Below are 24,011 nucleotides of genomic sequence, written 5' to 3'. Positions count from 1 at the left end.
ACCTTATAGAGCCAGTCAGTAATGTGTTAAGGTAGGACTTCCTGTTCTCCCTGTATTCCAAGTTTATGTTCCATTGCTACTCAGCAGTACTACAGAGAAATTTTTCTGAGCAGGAAGAAGAAGGGTGAAAACCTTGCCAATCAGAGTAAAGAAAGAGAAATTCTAGAGCTCTGTGTTGCTGCAGTTAATGGTGTGTGGCTTCTAGTGAAATTACACATGGGTGAATTTTTTCTTTAAAATGTTTTGTAAGTTAGTCATACATTCCAGTACAATGTTGTTTGGGTTTAGTTTTGATTATTTTCAGTTATTGAAAGTAATTTTGTAGGGAAAAAAGGTTTAACTATAAATACCTTGATTTTTGTGTTCTATGTTAAAGACTGTGATGAAAGATAAAGGGTAAGGATAAATTAAATCTTTTCCTGCATATGTGGTTGTCATTTGCATCAATAAGATCCATATACCTATGGATTCAAGTTCCACCCTGAGATGCATACACGGGTATAAAAGTTTGTCACTGGTTCATCATGAGCTTGGACCAAAATTCATGAATGTTATTGGAAAGACTGTCACCAGTTGGCTTTGGATTGGGTCCAGCATGTATATTTTTAAAATTTGTGTCTCTCACTGGTTTAGGTTTTGGTATCTCTGCATATCATGGAGTTTGGTTGCTTTGTGATTTTTATTATTTATTTTTGCCAGCTCATATCCTGTTGCACATTTGGTGGGACTTCCATGGCAAATAGGCCCTAAGGAAAAGTCTTGTTGCTTTCCATGAAAAATTTAACACAGGTGTTTTAATGAAAATCTGGCAAAACAAACTGCAGTTTGAAATATCTGATTTTCTGAACCCTGGCAAAAGACCACAGAACCTAGCAATAAATACTGATCCTGCACCCAGATTACCAATCGTCAGCTGCTGTATCTGTCTCTGTAGCAGTTCCTGCCTCACAGCACGCAAGAAGCAATGTATTAGTTTAGCCCTAATGAAACCAGTGAAATATGTCTTTCACTGAAAGCTGTACTAAGTTTACATCACATTTGCCAAGAGCATGTACACTAAAAATTACTGTGAATCAGTTAACTTGTGCCAACATGTTACTTTGTGATAAGTTGTTGTGAACCAATTTTCTGATCTTCCGTATCTGTGAATATTATGTAGAATTTAACTTGACTTTAGATGGTTACATTTGAGATGAGGGAATTCAGTCTCTTGCTGTTTGTTATTAGCTATAGGACCCTGAATGAGATCAGAGCTCCGTTCTCATAGTGGTAGTGCAGCCAGAGGCTTGGGGTGTTATTTCAGTAACTTCATCATTATGATTTAAAGAACTGAGTTAAAATTTAAAAAAAAGTTGACACCGACTACAAAGCTTATCCAGTTCCCTACATCATTTCATTTTGTCTCAAGAGTAGTTGTCTGTTCAGGGTGGATTTCATGATACCAGCTCATTTCCAGTTAGTTCAAGTATTTGAGAGCAATCACATCAAAATAGATTTTTTTCCCCTTTGTGTCTTTCTCTCAAAAACTTTGTAACTTTTATTCGTTACAAGTTCTGCAAGAGGTCTGAAAGTCATCTGTGCTTCTCTGACATTTGTGAGATTTTTTTAAAGTTGTTGAAGCAAAATTGTTAGTGCAAAGGGATGCATGAAAACTTGTGTACTTTGAGACATAAGTGATTTTTTTTCTTTGCCTTTTCTTTATTCTTGGTTAAGAAATGTACTTGTTTAAGAAATGAAGTTGTATAAGAAAAGACACATATTAGTAATGCTGGAAGTAAAACATGTTTTCTTAATACACTAATAGAATTATTCAAGATGAGTTGACCATTCTGTAAATCTGGCCTTAAGGACAGGAGGACCTTTGGTTTTACTTCTGTATGTGCAGGTTTAAGCCCTGCCGTGACCGGAGAGCACGTTGCCGTAGCCCCTCCCCCACCCTCAGCTGGTCAGGCTGGAGGTGAGGCACAAACCCCAGGGTAAAATAAGAAGAAATTTAATACAACAGTGTGATAAACAATCTGGACAACAACAGTAGCAGTGATAACAACAATAAACAGCAATAACAGTAAGCAAGACAAAAGATATACAGAGAAATACCGCAGTGGTTACAGACAGCTCACTCGCGATGCTCCCCGCGACCAAAGCCACAAAGGAAACAGTTCCTGCGCTGCCGTGCCGGACCTGACGTCAGCATGGTATGGATAACCCGGCTGGAGATCCCTTCCCCCTCTCTGCCGGGGAAACTTAACCCTATCCTAGCTGAACCAGGACACTATACAAATACAATTTGCATAAGTTCAAATTGCCCAGGTCCAATTTTCAAACCCAACTAACTTTTTAACAGCATTTCAAACTTTATAGTTGCATTAGATTGATGCTGATATTTGGGGTCCCTATTTTTTACAATGCTGTTTGGAATTATTAGCTCTATTCATATTTTCTGTGAAAGATACAATTGAGCGCAACCAAATCTTCCTGTGGCTAAAATTCTATATTTTATAGGATAGTATAGAGAGTGTCTTTCTTCCACCCTCTTGATCAGAAGACAGGAGAATTAAACTTCATCAAAGTAGGGCATTTAGAAATAGATTACTTAAAATACATAACTGCTGTAATTCTAACAAAGTGCAGAAGAGTGCTCTTCATGCAAGAAAATATGGCTCTCAAGTGAGAGTCTACTTTTGGGGTTTTTTGTTTTTAGTACTTGGAAAAAAAAAAACTAAAATTATTTTTGAGGCTACAGAAAGGCTTATTCCTCAACAGTAGCAGGAGATGCTTTTCTCCCAGCTGGACAGTGTACTGATTAGTCAGTCATGTCTCAGTTTAGGAATGAGGAGAATTGTCGTCTTTGACCAGAATAATGGGGTCGAGGATCTGCAGAGCACCTTGTGGCATCCGACACTGCTTTTTCCCTCAGTGCAAGGCACTGGTCAGCATTCCTACAGTGGTGATTCACTCTGGATTGCACATTTGGTAAAGCTTCAGCCGTTCTTTAAATTAAGCCAGACATTATCATTTTTGAGAGATCTAACAATAACAGCCTACCAGATTCCTGAGAATAATAGCAGTGACCAACTGTGCAGGTCAGAGGAGCTGTGAGTGTGCATTCATGAGGACTTCGGCTCTCCTTTGAGAATTTCAGACAGGAGCTTCTATTAAAGTGCAAAGTATTGTTATTATCTTTGTCCTTTATACATATTTAAATAGTACATGATAATCATCTCTGTGAACTCTTAACTATTCATAAAGGTGGCTGTCAGTTAGAGGCCTGAACCAGTACTCCGGATCCAAATACTTAAAATGATAGATCATGTTGTAACCTTCTGAGAATTATTCATAACCTTTGTGTAGGAGGAGTTTCCTTTAAAAAGATAAGCTTTGTAGATGATTAGTGGGGGGTTTAATTGTTCTGTTGGGATAATGATATCCAAGAATAGTGGAGAAACTTTACCAATCAGAAGTCCTCTTTGGAGATTTACCTCAGGGAAGAGCAAGAGGCAGGGAAAATGAAAAGTGGTTGAACACTTTATCTTCATCCTGCCTCGTGTAGCATCTGATTGTATGGCACAGGGAGTCCCTGCAACTACCTCCAGGTTACAGCTTCAGGTACCTATGTGCCTCTCCTCTCCCCCCAAAAAGTGGTCAGAGAAGTACATGAAATGAAAGCTGGATAAAGACATGGTTTCCCTGACCCATGAAAGTTTTAAGAACTTCATACTGGTTTATTTTGTATCTTGATAGTCAGAGCAACTACTTAGTTAACACAGAAATTCAGGTTGGAGTCTCCAGGTTGAGGTAATAGAACAGACATTTTAAAACACTAACTTCCCAGTCTCTAGGGACGACTTCTTGTGCTGCTGGATGTTCTTTGTTCTTTGGCCACTTTTTCTTCTCTTTGATTTTAACCAGAATTTACTGGGTCTAACAAACCATGCAAACACACCTTCCCACTAAAAATTTAATTAGAAGTAGTATGCACTGACAATCTGTGCAAGAGGTGTCTAGTCTTGTCCTGCTGCTTATCAGCTGTGAGCTTAAAGCCACATGCTTCTTGGTGTGCAGCAATCCAATGTAGACAATCACAAACACCAACAGCCTCATGTGGAAGGGGCAGAGCAGAGGCCAGGAATACGGGCAGCACGTTCCCTTCTGTAAGTACATCATGCAGGACTGTGGGGTCTCTGCACGTTTACCCAAGGGGTTGCCAGAGCGAGAGCATTGCCTGCTTTCACGCGCGGCTGCATCCCCTTTGGTGCTCATCAAGCCTTGCCAGTACAGGAAAGAGCAGTCTGTGCTTCCATGCACCAACGGGCTTGCGTCCTTCCCGGAGAATTTCATTCATGCTGATTGAGGGAGATACTGTACTCTTTCCTTTAGTTTATTTTACCCTCTTGGTATGCAGAGTATTCTTTGTTAATCTTCCTTATTTATTTAAATGTTAATTGGTCCTTGTTAATTTGGTTTTCTGTGCTGAAAGCCAAGGTCAACAATGAGTCCTTCCATGTTAGCTCTTAGTGTGATTACAAGGTAGTGTAATGTGTCTTGGAAAAAAGTAGTAAGAAGCCTTCCCCCTGTTTTTAGTGTAACCTTTGTGTTAGGTAGAGGTTTGGAGGTTGAAAGAGAGAGAGAAAATGTATGTTCAACGCAGGCTGAAGGGTCTTATTGATTGAAAGGGACTGTTAAATTAAAAGACAGTTGTTTTGAAAGCAAAATATCACTTGACCCCAAAGAGACAGGCAATTGTGGCCCTAGGGTTAGGTATAATAACAACACTGGTTTTGGTATGGGAATGCTAACAGTAGACCTGAAAAACAGATCTTTTTTTTTTTTTTTTTTTTCCCCTTTCACTTCACTGTTTGTATATGCAACTTTCAAACTGCTGCTTTTGTTACTCCAAGAGCAATCTCTTCTGAGAACACCCTTCTTTTTGGCTGGAATGGCCATTTTATGAGATAAAAGTAAGATGATTTTTTTTTCTAAACCAGATTCTGTTCCATGGGGCAAAACAAACAGAGCTATCATAACACTTTAAATAGTAATCAAATATGTTTTTCTGTTTGCATTCAAAAGGGTGGAAAGGTAACTTGACAAGATGAAAGAAGGAACCAGATTTGTGTATCCCCCCCTTCCCCAGTAACAGGTATAGAGTTTTAGAAAAGACTTCAAGGCAAAAAGAAAAAAGCATAGAATATACTGTTATGGTGTTATTTTTGTCTTTCATTTTTATGACAACTTATTTGTACTTAAAGGAATCTTTCCAAAGAGTTAAGAAGCATCATTAAATAAAGACTGTGAAATGTGCAATATGGCTTATTTATTTAAATGTTAATTGGTCCAACGAACACTTCTAATTAGCTCTATATTTGCTTAGCAAAAAGTTTTACAAATTCCAATTGTGAAAAGCAGCTATTTTGAGCTGGTAAGCATGTTGCAGAATCAGCTATGATTTTTCTATAGTTCTCAGCCCTTGAAGGCACAATTTAATTTTTCATGTATGCATACTAGCAACGGTAAACACTTGCGAGTGTAAAGAACCTTCTTTAATTAGCTGCACAACAATTAAAGGATTCACAAACTAAATTGAACCCTGTCTCTGTGCTTACTAGCTGAATTCTACCACCTGTCACAACAGCACTTTGTTCAATCTGTTATGCAAAATCATTATAGCAATATAGCTGAGGAAAAAAAAAGAGAAAACAGCAATTATTTCTTACTTTTCTCTTGAATGGGTTATTTTGGGTTATACTGATGTCAGGTTCATTGAAGCTAACCTTTTGAAATCTGTAACAGCATAATACTTATATGGCAGGCTTAGAATAGTTGGAGAATATTTTGTTTTACCCTTTTAAGAGCAAGTGAGGCACATCCTTAAAGTACGGTACTTTCTCTGATCATTTGGAGGAAAAAAAAAACCCACCCAAACTGTGCTAACTCCTGCAGCAGCCTGTTATTTCTCTTCGTCAGACAAAAAAACCTTGACCAACATCTAATAGTACAACATACTCTTTTATTATTAAAGCTTGTAAACCAATATGAAAACTAGTTTTAAAAACCTGGTTTCCTAGAGTGGGGAGAGATGCACATTTAGTTTACCTGTTCTAGCTTCTGACATTTGTGATTACTCTTCAACTCCTAAAAATATAATAGCACACACATATAAAAATTGAAAATACTGGACTTATTAATGTGCTGACTTACTTTTTCCAGAAGTGGTTGAAAATGAGGAAGTTCTGTATCTTTACAGAAGAGCCTCATCTCTCAATTTGATTGCACCCATTCTCTGAAGCGAGCACAAAGGGCTAGATGCACAAAGGCACTGGAAGTCCTAATTTTCACCCCAGTTGATAGGAGTCAAGCTCCTACTGCATCTGGAGACCTGGCCTGGGGTGTACCAAACTCCAGGCGTCATTTAACGCACTCTGTTTCTTGGCAGGGCAGTGGCCCACTTAGCCTCCCTGTTCAGTAGTCTTCCTATTGGTTTTGTGTTGTATGTAACTGGAGGGCACAGGCAGAAGCTTGAAACTCGTTTGCAGCAGTGTGAGAGGCCAACTGCTGGAGGAGGGTTACTGCTGGGCAGGAGGTGGGCATGGGGCAAGAAGGGTGAGGGCCCACAGCGGTGCCTTTGGTTACCTGCCCAGCTTACTCCTGACTCCAGCTTCTTGCGGGGAGCAATCAGCTGCACCTCAGTGCTCTGACACGTGTTTCTGATGCCAGTTAAAGTTTCCAGTAAAACCAGTAGCAGGTTTTCGCTGTGTAAGGAGTATGAGACTGTGCTTAGTGAGGAAGACCTGTTTACATTTCTCTTTATTCTGCTGTGACAGCTGACAGGAATGTGCGCATCCCTGCCAGCTTTCATGCAGGAGAGGTACAGGTACGTTTTGTGCATACGCTCACCATAGCTGAGGAGCTGAAAGTTAAGCTGCCTGCTGACAGTTTCCTGAAATCATATCAATAACATATTGTTAGCTCTTGTGATTGAAGCTAAAAGAGTCTGCTGTTGGATAAAGGATACATGATATGGGCATTTCATAAGCTAGGGATATAAATGAATAACTCTGCTCATTCACAGTACTTACATTTTTTACAGTATAATTTTTATACTATTGTCATTTTACAATATTTCTGGAAAATCCAGTAAGAGAACAAAGAAGGCCTTTAGAAACAGTGATATTTTTTTCTTTTTGTAGAAAAAGTCACTAGGAAAATAAAAGTCAACAACCAAAAATTGAGAAAGGACTTCTTTTTTTTGTGACTTTAAAAAAAAATTAAAAAGGAAACTACAAGGAAGCCTGATATTTTGATTAAATGTGACTTAAATTCTTAGATAATTTTGCACTGAAGTATGTGAAGCCACAATTTGCTATATACATCTCCTTCTTACTTTCTCACATTAAATAAGTATATTTGGTCTGTTTGGAAGTAGAAAGTGAAGCAGATGAAAATCCTTTTAAGTAGACAGAGACGACAATCTCTGTAAGTGTAGGCGCAAGGTGCTGGAAATCAGTACAACAAAAAAATGAGTTTCTGCTTGAGCAACTGAAGCAATACAGAGATTTTGTGTTGGAACTGCTGAATGCTCTTGGCTTTGGGGATTTTGGTGTTTGGTCCTGTACAGTGAGGAGCACTTTGATGTCCTATTGCAAGTAGTGGGAGCCCACTCACCACCTCCTGTGGCTGTGTCCTTGAAACTGAACCACCAAATCTTTCAACCTCATTTATCTGGCTTTGTATTTCTCTGAAATTATCTAGATTCACACCAGTTTGGAGCAATATAAATGAAGACTGAGTGAAGTTTTACATGAGCTGGAGAAAGTGAACATGAACCGTTCATTTGCACACTGTTCAAGAGACCTGAAAGAGTTTCACTGGGAGTTATGTTTATTTGCATGTTGTATCGGAAACTCTTGCAGTGGAGCACTCCCTGTTAGTCCCTGGTCCTTCTGATAACAACTCTCAGATGCTCTCAGCTTACCGTGGGACTGAAGCCTCTAGGGATCCTGTCAGTCACTTGAAGGAGTTTGGTCAGAGCTGTTTGTGGCCAGACCTGGATGTTAAGGATGTATTACAGTTAGCAGAGTCCATCTCCCAACTGACTTTGCAACCGTAATTCAACTTGCCAGGGTCTGTCATCCTGTGATTGCATTTATCAGACTTTCTTTGTCAGCTTTGTTGCCACTCACCTATCAACAACGATAGGTTGTCTTTTCAGCCAAGGGCCCACAATGTTGCAATTAACATCAAAATTATTTAAAGGATTTTTATCCTGCAGATAGCTTTGATATGTTATTGTATTTTTATAGCATTCCTCCTCCCCTGTATTCATCTATCTGCTATGTGTCTGCCAAGTTTTCAGTGCTCTTTTTATTAATGATCAAAGCTATTATGCCCAGATAAAACAGGGGTGCCCAAACAGCAATCAGTGCTCAGCTTGTTTGGATCCTGAAGGTCATGCTGCCATTGTATTTAAACATACGTACTGTTTTGCCATAATCAGTGCTTGCATCTATGCTTCCTTCGCTATATGTACTACATAACCATTCCCTTCCCTGTATTTGATCTTGCAGTGGAATGGTAAGAGGAGAGTCTCTGTTCGCATCACTGCATTCAAGAGTACTGCAAAGATGTGACCCTTTTCTATGGCCACTTGTGTGACATCATTGTTATTTCCTTGGTTTAATCGCAGAGCTGTTATGATTGTTTTGTACCATCGTTCAGAGGAAAAGGCAGTGTTACGGTGAAGCAGACCGATCTCACTCCAACAGGTAGAGATAATTAAAAAAGCTACTGGGAAAATACAGGAAAATCTCCCAAGTCAGCTACTTTTAGTATAGACATTCGTGTTTGGGGTTGCCTTCCTGCTTAAGAAGCTATCCAAGAGAACAGTGTGATTAGCAGTACTGAAGATGTATTTTTTTGCTTCTCTAAAATGACAGTCTGAAAAAGAGCGTGTTTTGTGAATGTTTTCTGACCTTGGGGTAAATACAATTATAGCAGTTGCAAAATCAAGCTGTCGGTGTCTTAGCTGAGCACAGTGACTGCTAACCACACCCTTCTAAGTCTAAACCACTTATCTCAGTGTGAAAGCATCATAGGAGGTACGAGGTGGCTTCTAGAGTTACTGGCTCTACTCTTCTGTACATGACAGTGATCAATTAATAAAGTTAAATGACAACAGTAGTAATATATCATATCAGTAAAAGTGTGCACAGACCAGAACACCAAAGGATAAAGGAAATTCATGGGTTTTAGTGTGTCATTTTTCTTGAGGGATAATTAAATACTTTTTTCTATTCTTAGTCTAAGTTTGTGTTGTGTTTCCTCATCTACCTTTTTCCACTTAATTCTGAAAGGAGTTTGCTGTTTCTAATTTTTGGAGACCACAAACACAAGGAGAACTCTGAGCAATGTTTGCTCTATTTTTCCCACATCCACCTGCCTCCCAGCATCCTTGCCTCTTTCCTTTCTGTATTTTACTTTGTCTCATTCCACTGAAATCGAGGCTGTCTCAACATTATCCTTTTCCTGGAAATTAGTGTTAAAAATAATTCATTGAGGCCACTTGTATCTAAGAATCACTATGAACCTCTAAATTATGTCTTCTCTTTTGCCACCAGGTCCATGTGTTATAGGGAGAGGAAAAATAAATCAGTTGGGTTGAGGGAAGAAAGGAGAGAAGACAGAAATTGGAGGTAGAAGGGATTAACAGCCAAGAATCTTATTTATTAAAAACCAAAATAGTGCACTCTAATATTTTAACAAAAAAATTTTATACTGACAGGTCTGTCATGAGTTAAAAAACCCAGTCTTTTCAGCAGTCAATTATATTTAATAAAAGCAAGCTATCTGGCATACTGGACTAAGCAATGGGAGTCAAGAGTTCTGGACTCTGTCCCTGGCTTCTTTACAGAGGATAAGCCATCTATTTTAGTCAAGATACATGGTGAGCTTTTTCCTAAATGAGATGTGGAAATGATCAGTTAGGGATACTCATTTCTACAGTGTTGAAATTCTGAAAAATTCGGTCCCTTTCCGGCCTTGGAAGCTGTTTGGGTGCACTGGTATTGGGCAAGTTACTTGTAGGTTTCTAACTGTTTGCATTTACATTGCATTAAGATATTGGCTATTTTTGTGCAGAAAATGTCTTTCCTTCCTCTCTCCTTGTGTTCACAGTATGCTTTGAAGACCCATGATACTGGGCTGCTTTACAGAATACTGGGGTATGACCTGGTGGGAATTACTGTCGGGCATATTTCAGAAGCATGCTGGGGGAAGAGGAGGAGCTTAACTCTTCCCAGATATATAGTGTGGCCCTTTATACTTTTTTCATGTGTATGGGGACTTTTTTAATGTTGATTTCTCTTAAATATACTGACCTTGAGGAATGGAGTAATTTATCTTTTCATTATCTCTATATTCTTTCCTCTCCTTTGTTCCCAGTTCAATGTCATTAGAAGTAAAATAAAGGCAGTTGTATTATATATGTACTCTGAGAGTATATGCTGTCACATACGCTCTCTTTCATGTGCAACAGGTTATGCAAGGTTTAATGTATTAATCTTTCTTTTTCCTTTTGACCAGGATTAAACCATTTACTTAGGCATGTAATTTCTGCACTGATATCATCACAGGTAGCCTGTATGTTTAGTGGTGCATTGTTTTGTCTACTGTCTAACTCAATGGTATGCAATTTGGAGCATCCTTAATTATCCTACGAACCATTTTGTGATAATGAAACCAAATATGGTGTAGACTTGGCTGACATCTCCGTGATATTATTTGGCATACCACATATTTCTGTTTCAAATATAAATTGGTTACTGCTTTTTAAAAATATGCACTCTATTAATTAAACCTATACTTGAGACATCTTTTTCCCCCTAAAGCTGTTATAAGTATTCTCTTTTTCCTTGTTCTGTATGCAGATAGGGTTGGGTATGGACTCACTAATTTGACAGAAAATAGGCTAAGCTTGTGGTCTTTGTTAAGTCCTAAAACTACAGTTGAGTGTGCAGTGTCTTTCCATATAACTAGGTCTTTTGTTCCACTAGAGAAAATTACTTAATTTGTTAGAGACCTTTTTTTTTTTAAAAAAAAGGTTTAACTGTAACAGTCTTTACCTAATAGACCTGGGATTGCAGGGAGGTGATTAATGTGAATTAAAGGATCTCTGTGACATAGGACTAGAGGACAGAATTACTTTGTTGTTGTTTTTGTTGGCAATCCCACATGCAATTTCATTTCTCCCCAAACCAGTTTTCTAGCATTTTGCATAAAAAGAAAAAGTCTAATTGGACCATATACTTCTTCTTGAAACTCTTTATTCAGGGATGTTCTATTTATGCATTTTCACTGGGAATGTGTGTCTTTGTCCCTTGAAATCCATCTATTTATTGCAGTGACACCTACTGCTGAGAGAGCTGATCCGCAACAGGATCGGTTACTGTTAAACTTGGCCAACAAGCAGTTCGTGACTCAACCAGCAGATGTTTCTGTGGCTCAGGTCAAAGGGAACTTATGGACTCGGGTTTTTTTTTCCTTTACTCCTATCATTAAGTGCCAGGAAAGTCAACACTAGGTACAGGCAGTTGACCCGACCAGTAGCAGGAGGAACTGAACTAGGGCCCTGAGGATCTGCAAAGACCAAAGCATTAGTCTGTTGAGCCACTGTGCTGGCTACAGTCCAATAGTTTCAGACAACTGACTATCTGTTTGCATGCCTGGATTTTAGTAATGATTTTACATACTTATTTGATAATTTGTATCCAAGCTTATGCTTCTGACAGGTGCCCTTATGAACAAAATCACGCTGGGCTATCACATATGAATATTCCACAATCAATCATATTTTGATCTTTGGGACATATGTGCATTTGACGTTATATTTAGTTATGCACAAAATCTAAGTCTAAGCCTTTGTGAAATGAAAATAAAATCATCAAACCAGCATTAGGGTTTTGGATTTAAATTGTTTCTAACTATGATTTGAGTTCTTTGGTCTTAACTCTTGCTTGATCTCTTTGTGATTGGTATGGAGAGCCTGATCCTCCTGTCTTCACCCAGCTGAAATGCACTGCCTTTTATTTGGAGCTTGCCTGTGTGAAGAATGCAGGATTAATAGGGTCAACATTATGTATATTTTAATATTATATAATGAGTTAGAGTATTACAGACTTCCAGGGCAGTGCAGTGTCCTCACATGAGAGCAGAAGATTCAGAGCCCGTTTCATGCTGTAAAAATGACAAAAAATGAAACCATAAATATGTTTTGCAAAGTCTTCCAGGCATTTTATTATTTTATTTGTACTGTGTAATACTAAAGTGGATCGTTAAAAGCTTAATTTTAAGGTTTCTTCAATCTGACGTGGATGTCAGTTAGATTAATTAAAGTGAATGATCAGATAGGAGCTACAGGAGATTGATCAAATTGGAGAGAGTTTAATCAGTTGTATACATTCCAAATTACATGAAAATAACAAATTTACTTTTAAAAATGCTGTTTCTAAAGTAACAGAAGCTTTAGTTTAATGAAGCATTCCACAAATCAGACTCCTATTTGAATTTTGGTATCACTCTTATCTTTACTTTTGTCATCAGGAGAACACTAGGAAAAAAAAAAAAAAGTAAAATGAGAATCAGTGCTTATAAGATAAAAAATAATGATCCCAGATGCAACCAGTGCCTTGAAAAAAAGCAGGTTTTTGTTTTTTTTTTTTAATCTACTGAACTTTCAGTACCAATTATTTATCTTTCTCTTCTTTGGATCTGACTTCTTAAGTATATGCAAGTGAAATAGAATAAATAAGGAGGAAAACAGATTTTGCTAAGTCACATGCAAAGTAGCAATAAATCAAACAGCTTGTCTGCATTCTTCTAATCTTTCTATTCTAATCTGTGAGTGAGATTTATAAATGACCTCTCCTCTCCTCTCTGCTCGTCTTCCTAGATTGTGATCACAAACAGTTCACAGTCCTCCACTCCATGGGTGCTACCAGCCAAAGACTGTTCTGGTGATTTATCTTCTACTGATCAGTTATCAGTCCAAAATGCTGTGCTGGCTAGAAAGTACCCTACAGATGTAACAGGTATTTTAGAAAGCAACTGTCTCCTCAGTCCAGCACAAAAGCTGCACAGCCTCAGCAAACAATTTTCTGTCTCTAACGAGTTTTGAAACTTCAAAATCCTGCTGCTAACCCTTCTTTAAGACATAAAAACTGTTGTGGAATGAGTTGGCTCTGTTGTTACTAAAGGAGTACTTTGTTTTGGAATCAATAAGCAGCTTGTTTAAATATCAGCACTACAAAGCAGCTACAGTTTTGTCAAATGCCTTCCCTGCTCCCCCCTGCGTGGTCTCGCGGCGGCTGGGTGCTGGAAGATGGGTGTTCACATGAGGCTCCGGCCTCGACCCTGTGTGCCTGGCCAGGATGCCGGAGGGCGTCACCTCAGGATCACCCGGTACTTTCTACGTACTGTGTTCGAGTGGTGCCTCGCCCCAGTTTTAAATTATTAGAAGCTACATATGCTTTGCAATAATCACAAAAATTGTATGTGGCAAAGTGACTACTAATAACAAATTACCAAGTTGGCCTTAATATTTAGATAAAACCAGATAGAACACATTACCTGTAGGCCAACTTTTTTTTTTTTAAAGGCATTGTTACACTCCAGAAACCATCTATTTCCCTAATACAATTATATTATACCCCAAGGAGCAGGACAGCTACTTAACCGACAAACAACACCCCACCCCCCAAAAAAACCCAACCCTCCAATGAACTCGATGCAGTTATTCTAATTTACAGAAGTAAAATAAGAATAGAATCTTGGATAATGTTGTCCTGGTGGCATTAAATACAGCTGATTTCTCCCCTCCCCTTCCATGCACACATTTTTTTTGTTAAAATTTAACTATTTACCTCTATGTCTCTTAGTATTGCCTACAAATCAGTCAAAGAAGAGTAGGTCGTCTGTCCTGCCCTACTGTTTATATATTAATAATTTGGCAAATAAACTGCTCAGTATCCTACCCACCTCAGTAATATTTGTGATGTAATTTGTTTGGATGCCCAAATGTCACCAGCGTTGATTGTAAGAGATGAAAAAAATGTACTTGCTCAGCACACCAAGCTCTGGGCTAAAATGTAAGCATGAAATCTCTGGTTTATTTTTGTAATAATGTTTACAGCTGTTTAATGACCCTGAAAGGGTTCAGTAGTCTGGTGTTCTGTATTTCTTAACAGGAGTGTATTATGCTTATAACAGCCTTAGTTAAACTGTTTCAGCTACAACAATAAGAACAATATTTAATAAAAATTCAATATATATTCTGAAGTTTCTCAGCAATACCTGTTCATGAGTTGCTAAGATCTGAAGCAGTCTGTATTGGAGTATTTAGAATTTGTCAATGGATTGGAAGATAATGTAGATATATGTGAATTTTTCTAGCTGGAAAGATAAATACCAGGTCTATATTCTGAAAGCATAAGTAACAGTGTGTGTAACTAACTGCTCAGAGGATCAGGGCCAGAGCGAGCTTGTCACTTAAACACGTGAGCTTGTAAAGCATTACTTTGCTTACTGAACTGTAAATCTTTTAACTAACCTAATCTAAGCTATAATAACAGTACAACAGTGTTTTTTAAATGACTGTTTACAGCAGTGAAGAGGGAAATGCTTTAGTGTGTGTGTCCAGTAGCAATGAACAGGTGTAAATAAGAGCTGAATTTTGTTCATCTGTTTACAAAGGTAACAGGTGTGTGTATGCACATATGTGTATGTATACAGATATGTGTCTGCGTATGTTTACATGTGTGTTTACATATGTTTATATTTAAACTTTTTTATTCTATTTGCCATCCTTTTTTTTTGCCTCTGTTTCCAGCAAAAGGAAGCTGAGCATCTCATATTACATTAATGTAGTAGTGATGACAGGCATTTCTGGTGTCATAATTGGTTTTAAATTCCAGTAATCCATTTCAAATAGTTAAATAAAATCTGTGTGTTCAATTGAAATGGCTAAAGTCAGAACTTTCGTTATTGATATCACAGGAAATAGTCTTGAGGGCAAAAATGTGAGTGAAATCAAAATAACTATTAGTATCATCAAAGGGACTTGAATGTCTCACTGTACCTTCATGTGGGAGATGAGAGAGTATTTTTATAATATATGTATCCAGTTGTGAATTTCATAAGCTGAATACCCTCCTCACAGAAATAGGAAACTACACACCCGACACAGTAAATAGCTGTCCTCTGATGGATTGTTTGCTTCTTACTGAGGGACCGCTGCTGCCCTGCCCTGTGCAGTATAAACCAAGCTGGTCTGTAGCCTGTGCATACGCAGTAGGTGAGGATTGGGCTTTCTAGCTGGAATGACTGGCTTGGGCAAGGGCAAAGGGTTTGTTGAGGTTTTGAAGGGCAGCCCGTGAACACTCTCCTGGTACCAACATGCTCTGTACGGTGCCATGCCTTGGGGAATGCTGTCTTTACAAAACATTTGAGATAATTAAAGGTCAAAAATTTACTACATAAATTTCAACAGACATATTTTGAATTTCTTAACAACCTCAAATTTGATGTGCAGTTGATTTTGTAATCATATGTTAACTACAGAGAACATTGTGCTTCTGTTCCCAGTGCAAGTGATGGCAAAACGTTCTGTGTTTTCCTTATAAGAGAGATCAGAATCATGAAAATAATGTAATAGACTATATATTTAAAAATTGGAAGCTAGATATTTTCTCTCCCATGAAACATCACAGCACCACTTATAAACTGACATTTCCAGATGTTTTTATTTTTGAATACCTGGTATTTTGGTTCGGGGAGGCAAGAAGGGCAGGTCATAATGAAGAAAAAATGTTGTGAAAAATATTTATTTTGTCAAAACCCCTGAAATTACAAACTGGTTATCTGTTAAAAGGTAAATTTCAATGAAGTCCATGCAGGTGGTGTTTTTAGTGTTTTTAGCATTTGGTTGTTGGGCAGAACGGATACGGTAACATTGCACTTCAGGCCAGTCTGAGGAGGACGGTTGTGTCTATAGAGAAATCCAAAGTGCACCCCTGCACCTCTTGGGTGTTGTGGCGAGCAGCCAGACCCTGAGAGAGGGTCCTGTCTGATGGGAGGAGGCTGTGCAGTGACTACCATGACACCAAGGTGGGGGACCTTGAACTGCAAGGCCTGAAGCAAGAGGCTCAGGGGGGAATGAAAGCCCCTTACCCCACCTGGTGTAACCCTGTCTGGTCAGAGATCTAGGCAGGGATGATGGATAAAGAGGGAGAGAATGAAATTGCTATTTTTTTTTGAGAAATTAGGCAAATTAGATTGGGTTATCTAATTCATACTGGAATGATGGATGAGGATGAGTTTTATTTCTGTCTTGCATGTGGATACAAGATGAGATTTTGGTAGGTTTTGCTGTGATGGCCTGAAGAATACTGAGAGTCTGACTTACATGAGAGCTGAACAGTATCAGGGTCCCTGTGTTCCTAAACACAGTAACTGGGAATTGCAGGAGGAGAAATTTCATATAGCAGTGCTTTGAATGCTGTGGTTATACTTTGCAATGAAACTAGGTAGGAGTGAGGAAAAGAGACAATTCAGAGCCAGAAACAGGAACAAGACTACAAGAAGCTGGGGCAGGTGAGGGTGGGAATACAGTTTAAGTGAAAAACTGTAGCATCTTGAGATTGCAGTAGCTGGATCCTAGAAACTGAACAGCTGATCAGAGTATGCAGCATTCAGAGGTGGTTATTTCTCACTAAGCAGAGGCTTTGTTGACCTTTCTGCATATGTCATCAAATTGTGTAAAATTTCCAGTGCCAAAAGATGAACGTGTATGTGTCACAATCCCCAGACTTGGTCCAAAATTATTAATTTTTAAATGAAAAATTATGGGTTTGGTCTTCCTCGTGATTTGATTTTTTTTTTTTTTTTGACTCATCCTATCTATATTCTACATTATATGTGTCTGTACATTTGTGGTAGACAGAAAATAGCAAAAAAAATTTTTGAAAAAATTACCATGTTCCAACTACAACTGCTGTTGTTACTTTAATAAAGTTATCTTTGAAAGAGAGCCATAGAATAAGTTGAAATCTTAACCACAACTCCCTCTCCCCTCCCCAATCCAAATAACCATACGTTTGAACTGATGCTTAGGGTTAAACATCAGAATTAATAAACTCCACTGGGATCTGTCAGCATTTCTAAACTTCGATAGAGCATAAAATGCTAAAATTAACTACCCAAACCTTCCTGAGCATGTAAAGGCACCAGTTCCCATTGAGGTCAGCTGAATAAATGAAAGTTAGACTGTATTTTTCAAGCTGTTATAGAATAATGACAATTCACAAAGACTTTTCTAAGCCCTCTTCAATATATGTATGTGTCTCTACATGCAATACATTTCTTGAATTTTTATGTTCTTGTTTGCCAGCATCCCTTGTTTAAGTATGGCGAAGAGAAATAACACCTATGATACTGTGGAATCCAGTCAGAAAGTAGATGCTGGTTTGGGGGGTTTTCTTGAGGGGTTTATTTGGGTTGGGTTTTTTTCAGAACTGTGTAAGCCAGATACTCAGAATCCCTGCCAACTTCAGGCCTAAGCACCACAACTCTCAGATGTTTAGCTAATCCTTTTGAACATGAAATTTGGTTTGTTTCAAATGTTAAGCAAACTTTCAAATTATTTTTTTAAAATTGTTTGTATGTACCATTTTGAATGATTGTGATCTGCTGCACAGAAAACTTGTGTGGAAACCAACAATTTTACTTGTTTACTACATGGCCTTGGGTGAACACCTGGTTTGACTATGTTCCCCTACCTTTGGAAATCAGACACTGCAAGCTAAACTTAGGTGTAGTCCATAGCTTATAGGTATAATCCTTTTCCTTTTCTTGGTATCATTAATATTTTTGTAAATAATAACTTTGAAAGCATGTAAGTAATGGGTGTCCAACATGAAATCTGAATCTGGGCACTGTTAAACTTTGAGAAAGATCTGATTTACATCTGAAAAATGTTGTAGCTCACGTTCCTCTTTAATACACATGAATATACGCTTCCCCCTTTGCTTTTTGAGAGATCTGCATTGTAGCACAACCCCAATCGTCCTGTTGAGAACCAAAGGGCTCCTCTTGGAGATCACCTATGCTTTTAGGCCCTGATCCTGCAAATACTTAGGCATGTAAGGAACTTTGCTTACAAGAGTCACCCTTTTGAAGTCTACTGGACTACTCCCATGAGCACAATTATATGCATTTTAAGTATGTGCCAGATTTGGGCCTCAAATTGTCTAACAAGTGGGCACTATGAAGCTGTGTGAGGAATGGTGTCCACCTGGAGTGTGCCTGTAGCCTTTGTAGAAGGCATGGACAGAAAGTGCTTTTGGCTGAAGCCAAACAGGAAGTTGACCAAATTAATAATTCAATAAACATATAGAATTCAGTAGTTTCATTAGTGAATAAAGTGTCAAACCACTCCACTGAACAACACAGGTCTCAATTATCTTCTAGTATAACCTTGTAGCATCATATAGCATGAGAGTTACTAATGTAAAACTTTATATCTTAAGTAGAATTTTATAGATACATTATTTCTGTATAGAGAAGTGTCAAGGATAGAAGATTATTGTGGACAATTATGCAGACCAGAACAGAGCACTTGTATTTAACAAACAGCTTTGAATTCTAATTTTCTGCAGTATACATAGTGTAGGTACAATTTGTAGTCATTACTGTGTATTAGGAAAGTTATTAAATTTCTTAAACTTTTTGAGGCTTTCCACAGCAACTTCCCCAGATTTTAATTGGGTTTATCTAGTTCCATAAGAGAGCTCTTTAAAACAAATCAAAGTGCCTTAAATCACATGTTTTACCCATCGAAGGACAGAGATATTCCTTCTATAATCTGGCAAGTTTTCCTAAGAACTGAAATCTGAAGGTTCTCAACAATGAATTAAAAGACTTGGCAGAAGATAATTTATGTGCCTTTTGATGGGCTCACTTTCAAAATGACAAAATAACAATGTTTTGTAACAGAAGGGTTAAATCTTAATCTCAGAGGTTTACAAAGCTGCTAGTCGCAGTCTCCTTAAAATTTAATATACCTCGTTAATGCTTACTTGCAAACACTGAAGGATTTTTATGATTATAATCATGTGTTACAGCACCTAGTACTGTTTCTAAGCAGCATACTAATCAGCTTAATGAGATATTACTGCACTTTTTGTTGACTAAAGCAAAATCCCTTTTATTGTTCTAAAGCTTGTCCTTTACTTTATTTTTTCCCAAAACATTATCTTGTTTTATTGTACACCAGTAAATATCATACCATCGTTTTTTTGTCAAATCATAAAACTATCTTTCTCATTGTAGAATGTGTAATATATTGAATATGGTTAATGGAACTGAAAGTTACAAATGGATTTCTGTTTTTGGTTTTGGTGTTTTTGTTTTTGTTTTTTTTTCCCCCTGGCTTTTCTAATGGAAAAGGGAGAGATGCATAACATTTATTTTTCCATAGATTTAGAAATGTAAACAGGTGCAATTTCACAAGAAGAAAGACAAGGGAGGTAGTAAAAGCCTTTGCCCCTTCTGTAATAATTATATTTTGAATTTGTAGCATATTTTAAGATAGTAATTAATGGTTATTCGTAAACATGCAGAATGATGAAAGCACATGTATGATCAAAATTGTGTAGCACAGTTGGCATTTAATACACTTTTTATTGTTTTTACACTAATTCCTTTGCATTATTATGAGTAGGTAAAACATAAAATGCAAATTGTACGTCAGTGATTCAATGCTTGTAACTCTTTCACAGTCTGAATCTAAAATATCTTCTGATTTTCAGAGATGGAGGAAGCTAGTTTGTGCCTTGGTGTTTCTTCAGCTGTGCCAGAAGCTGACGCCCATCTCAACAGCACCATACTCAATGGGCAGTATTCAATGAGCCAGAAGCTGCACCAGATCACTTCCCAGCTCAGCCATGCCTTCCCGGAGCTCCAGAACAGGCAGAATCCAGAGGAGAAGGCATCAGCGCCACTAGAAGACAAAAGCCACATGTCCATAGCAAACCAGCCCATCAGCAGTCAGATGGCACTGTTGGCAAACCAGCTCAATAGAGAGGTTGATACCAGTTTGAATGGGCGTGTGGACCTGCAGCAGTTCTTAAACGGACAAAACCTAGGGATTATGTCCCAGATGAGCGATATAGAGGATGATGCCAGGAAAAACAGAAAGTACCCATGCCCTCTCTGTGGGAAACGCTTTCGATTTAACAGCATCCTGTCGCTACACATGCGAACTCATACTGGAGAGAAACCATTTAAGTGTCCATACTGTGACCATAGAGCAGCTCAGAAAGGCAACCTGAAGATACACCTGCGTACTCATAAGCTTGGAAACCTTGGCAAAGGTCGTGGAAGAGTCCGAGAAGAAAACAGACTTTTACATGAGCTGGAGGAGAGAGCAATTCTTCGGGACAAACAGATGAAGAGCAGCCTCTTGCAGCCACGACCTGATGTGAAAGCACAACAACACACCCAGCCAATGCCTCTCGCAAACTGTAACTTGTCTGTGCCAGCTAATCACAGTACACCTGATATTGCAAACCCTGTTCCCTCTCCAAAGCCGGTCAGCGTCCAGGAAGAGGTTGTTGCTCAGACAGCTGGGTTCAGATGCACGTTTTGCAAAGGCAAGTTTAAGAAACGAGAAGAGCTGGACAGGCACATAAGGATCCTACACAAGCCTTACAAGTGTACCCTGTGTGACTTTGCTGCCTCACAGGAGGAGGAGCTGATTAGCCATGTGGAGAAGGCTCACATAACTGCAGAGTCAGCACAGGGCCAGGGCTCCAATGGGAATGGGGAGCAATCCACCAATGAGTTTCGTTGTGAGGTGTGTGGCCAAGTGTTTAGCCAAGCCTGGTTCCTAAAAGGCCACATGAGAAAGCACAAGGATTCCTTTGAACACTGCTGTCAGATCTGCGGGAGGCGATTCAAAGAGCCTTGGTTTCTTAAAAATCACATGAAAGTTCACCTGAATAAGTTATCTGTAAAGAACAAATCTCCTAATGATCCCGAAGTACCTGTCTCCATCAGCAGTATGTCCCAGGAAGCTCATGCAAACTTATATTCAAGATATCTGTCATGTTTGCAGAGTGGGTTTCTTCCTCCCGACAAAGCAAGTTTAAGTGAACAAAATCAAATCTATAACAAAGGAGATATACCCATGAAAGAGAAAGAGGTCTTGGGGAAGCTCCTTTCACCCATTTCTGGCATTGGCCACAGTATTGCTGAAGGGGATAAACATTCTTTATTGGGCTGTCTCAATCTGGTGCCTCCTCTGAAATCCAGCTGTATAGAAAGGTTACAAGCTGCCGCCAAAGCAGCAGAGATGGATCCAGTAAACAGCTATCAAGCCTGGCAGCTTATGGCAAGGGGAATGGCCATGGAACATGGCTTTTTGTCTAAAGAGCAGCAGATACAGCGCAGCCATGAAGACACTTTGGCAAATGCTGGAGTTATGTTTGATAAGGAGAAGCGGGAGTATGTGTTAGTAGGAGCAGATGGCTCTAAGCAGAAAATGCCTGCTGATTTGGTTCACAGCACTAAAATGGGCAATCAGAGAGACTTGCCAAACAAACTAGACCCTTTAGAAGGCAGTAGAGATTTTTTGTCACATGGTATGAACCAGGGACTCGATTACAACTTACAAAGTCATGGAAATGTAAAAGAAAAGCCAACTGAATGCCCAGACTGCGGAAGGGTTTTTAGAACATACCATCAAGTGGTTGTTCACTCCAGGGTCCACAAAAGAGACAGGAAAGGAGAAGATGAAATAATTCAAGGTAGTCTTGATGAGCGACGTGGGTCTGGAAGTGATCAAGAGTCTCAGTCTGTCAGCAGGTCGACAACACCAGGGTCCTCTAACATTACTGAAGAAAGCGGAGTAGGTGGGGGTCTCTCACAGACGGGGAGTGCCCAGGAGGACAGCCCACATCCTTCCTCACCCTCCTCTTCAGGTATGGTAACTTCTTCTTCCCTCTCTGCACTGAAAGCTTCGTAGCTATATTTGAAATCACAGCAGCAAAGTAGTTTATGCATTCTCTTGTTAGGTTGCTTCCTAGCAGTCCTCAGGGATGTAGTGTTATATGCCAGAACATCTGTGTTTGGGTTCCCGCAATGCCTTCGAGGTTAATTCTCAGCTCACCCTTTTCTCCCCTCCAAGGGCAGGTTTTCTAGCCGTTCAGCTGTCACCTCTGCCACCCCACGCTCCGACACGGCAGCAGCGTGCAGGGTCTGTACAGTCACCAATAGCAATGTCGCTTCCAGGGCCTCTCCCTCTAGGTTTTGGAAGGTGTTTTATTTTCCTCTTCTTTTATTCATGGTGTCTCTCTTGCAGATCTTTCCATGTCCTCCATGTAAAAGGGTGAGGAAAGATGCCTTCTTTGAGCTGTAGTTCAAAGAAATAGGATTAATAAACAGAGTGTTGGCTAACCTCTCTGATTGCCCTTATTCCCACAACCATATCAATTACTTAGCTGAGATATATACTTGTACCTGGCTACTGGACTGATTGAAAAGTGATTCAAAAATACAAATTACTAACTTTTGACAATCTTTTAACTTATGTGCACATTTTAACATGTATGAAGCCTTGTGCGTAATTCACATCTATTTGAAAGTACAAGAAAAATAGAAATTGGACCGAAACATTTTAATTGCATTGTATGTCATGTTAACTTGCTGTGTATAAAATAGCAAAGCAGATAATATTTCATTGGAGATGTCTATAAAATATTGAGCTTCCTGGTGCAATTTTTAAAGTTACTAGCCTATGACTGCTGAAATAAAATCTCCAAGTAATAACAGGTAAGATTTCTGGCCTCATGTATATTTCCAAAGTCACTTACTAATGGATAGTAAATTGAAAGTTATATCTTCAGCCCTTTATAAAGAAAGCACCTCACTAATACTGTAATCATTCTGCAAGCCTAACAACAGAGGAAATCATGCCATAACAAATACTCTGTTACTAATGGCAACATTGATTTCTGCAATCAGCCATTAAGTCTAGAAAATGAAAGACAGTTTGAGGTACCTTAAGGCATTACATTGCCCACTGTTAAAGAGCTGGTAGCAGGCTGTTGAGGGTAATTCTTTTCAGTTTTTTTTTCCCCCAGTTTCGATAAATATTTTAGTATTGGAGGCAATTCACTGTTACAGTTATTAAGTATATGCCAGTTTATTTTTGTTGTTCTTGTCATGCTCCAGTATACTCTACTTCTGAGGCCAAATTAATACAAAAATAAAGTGTTAGTTTGCTGGCTTATTACAAACCAGTAAAGAAATTGTTAAGACACATAAATCTGCACTCCACATTCCACAGATTCCTATAGTACTTAATGCTGTTGTTTAAATACCCATGAAACACACTGTCTACTCTTAGAGTCATAGCCTCGTTTACAATTTATTACTGGTGAGACACATTAGAAAATTCTATGTAGGAACAAGGATAACAGGCGAGAGCTAATTTCATACTATGTATAGTTGTAAAGATTGTTTTAAGAGGATTGAAAAAATATGTCAGGATGAAGATTATTTTTCTAACTTTCACTTTGAAAACTCCTACACATTGGCGGTAGCGGGGGAATGCTCCTCTTTAACACAGAAAGCATCACTTTTGTTTTACAATGCCATAGAGCAATCGGAAATAAAAGATCCTGAAATCGTTTAAATTCTGTCCGAAGCCTTCCAGGGCTGTCTGGAAAGGTTTTGAAAAAAAGGAGCCCCAGAGTCTTCTGAGTAAGAGTGATCTGATAGAGACTGGAGAGGATTCAAAGCAATGCATGTGAAAGTTGGTGTGTTTTGAGTGCTCTGAAAACTTTAATTCCAAGTGTTCTGGTCCGTTAAATGTATTGTTGTGGGAAGTTTTTCCTATCTTCAGAGGCAAAAGATAACACCGCGGTGTTCTCTCTCTGGCCACTAATTTAAAATTATTTTTA

The 24,011-nt window shown here is 38.7% G+C and overlaps 1 protein-coding gene across 11 annotated transcripts in view; it reads left to right on the top strand.

Moving 5' to 3' along the window:
* ZNF536 (zinc finger protein 536) overlaps positions 1-24,011 on the top strand; it is a 344,968-nt gene that overhangs the window by 137,446 nt on the left and 183,511 nt on the right. For all 11 annotated transcript variants that reach the window (XM_026856597.1, XM_026856595.1, XM_026856598.1 and 8 more), the window contains one exon: positions 19,857-22,028. In XM_026856597.1, coding sequence (XP_026712398.1) covers positions 19,859-22,028 — 2,170 coding nt within the window. In that variant the 5' untranslated portion in view covers positions 19,857-19,858. The remainder of the gene's footprint in view (positions 1-19,856; positions 22,029-24,011) is intronic.

The sequence above is a fragment of the Athene cunicularia genome (assembly GCF_003259725.1).
Source record: "Athene cunicularia isolate RWA chromosome 11 unlocalized genomic scaffold, athCun1 chr11_part1, whole genome shotgun sequence".
NCBI classification, from domain to species: domain Eukaryota; kingdom Metazoa; phylum Chordata; class Aves; order Strigiformes; family Strigidae; genus Athene; species Athene cunicularia.
This window is presented reverse-complemented; position numbering and strand designations above follow the sequence as displayed.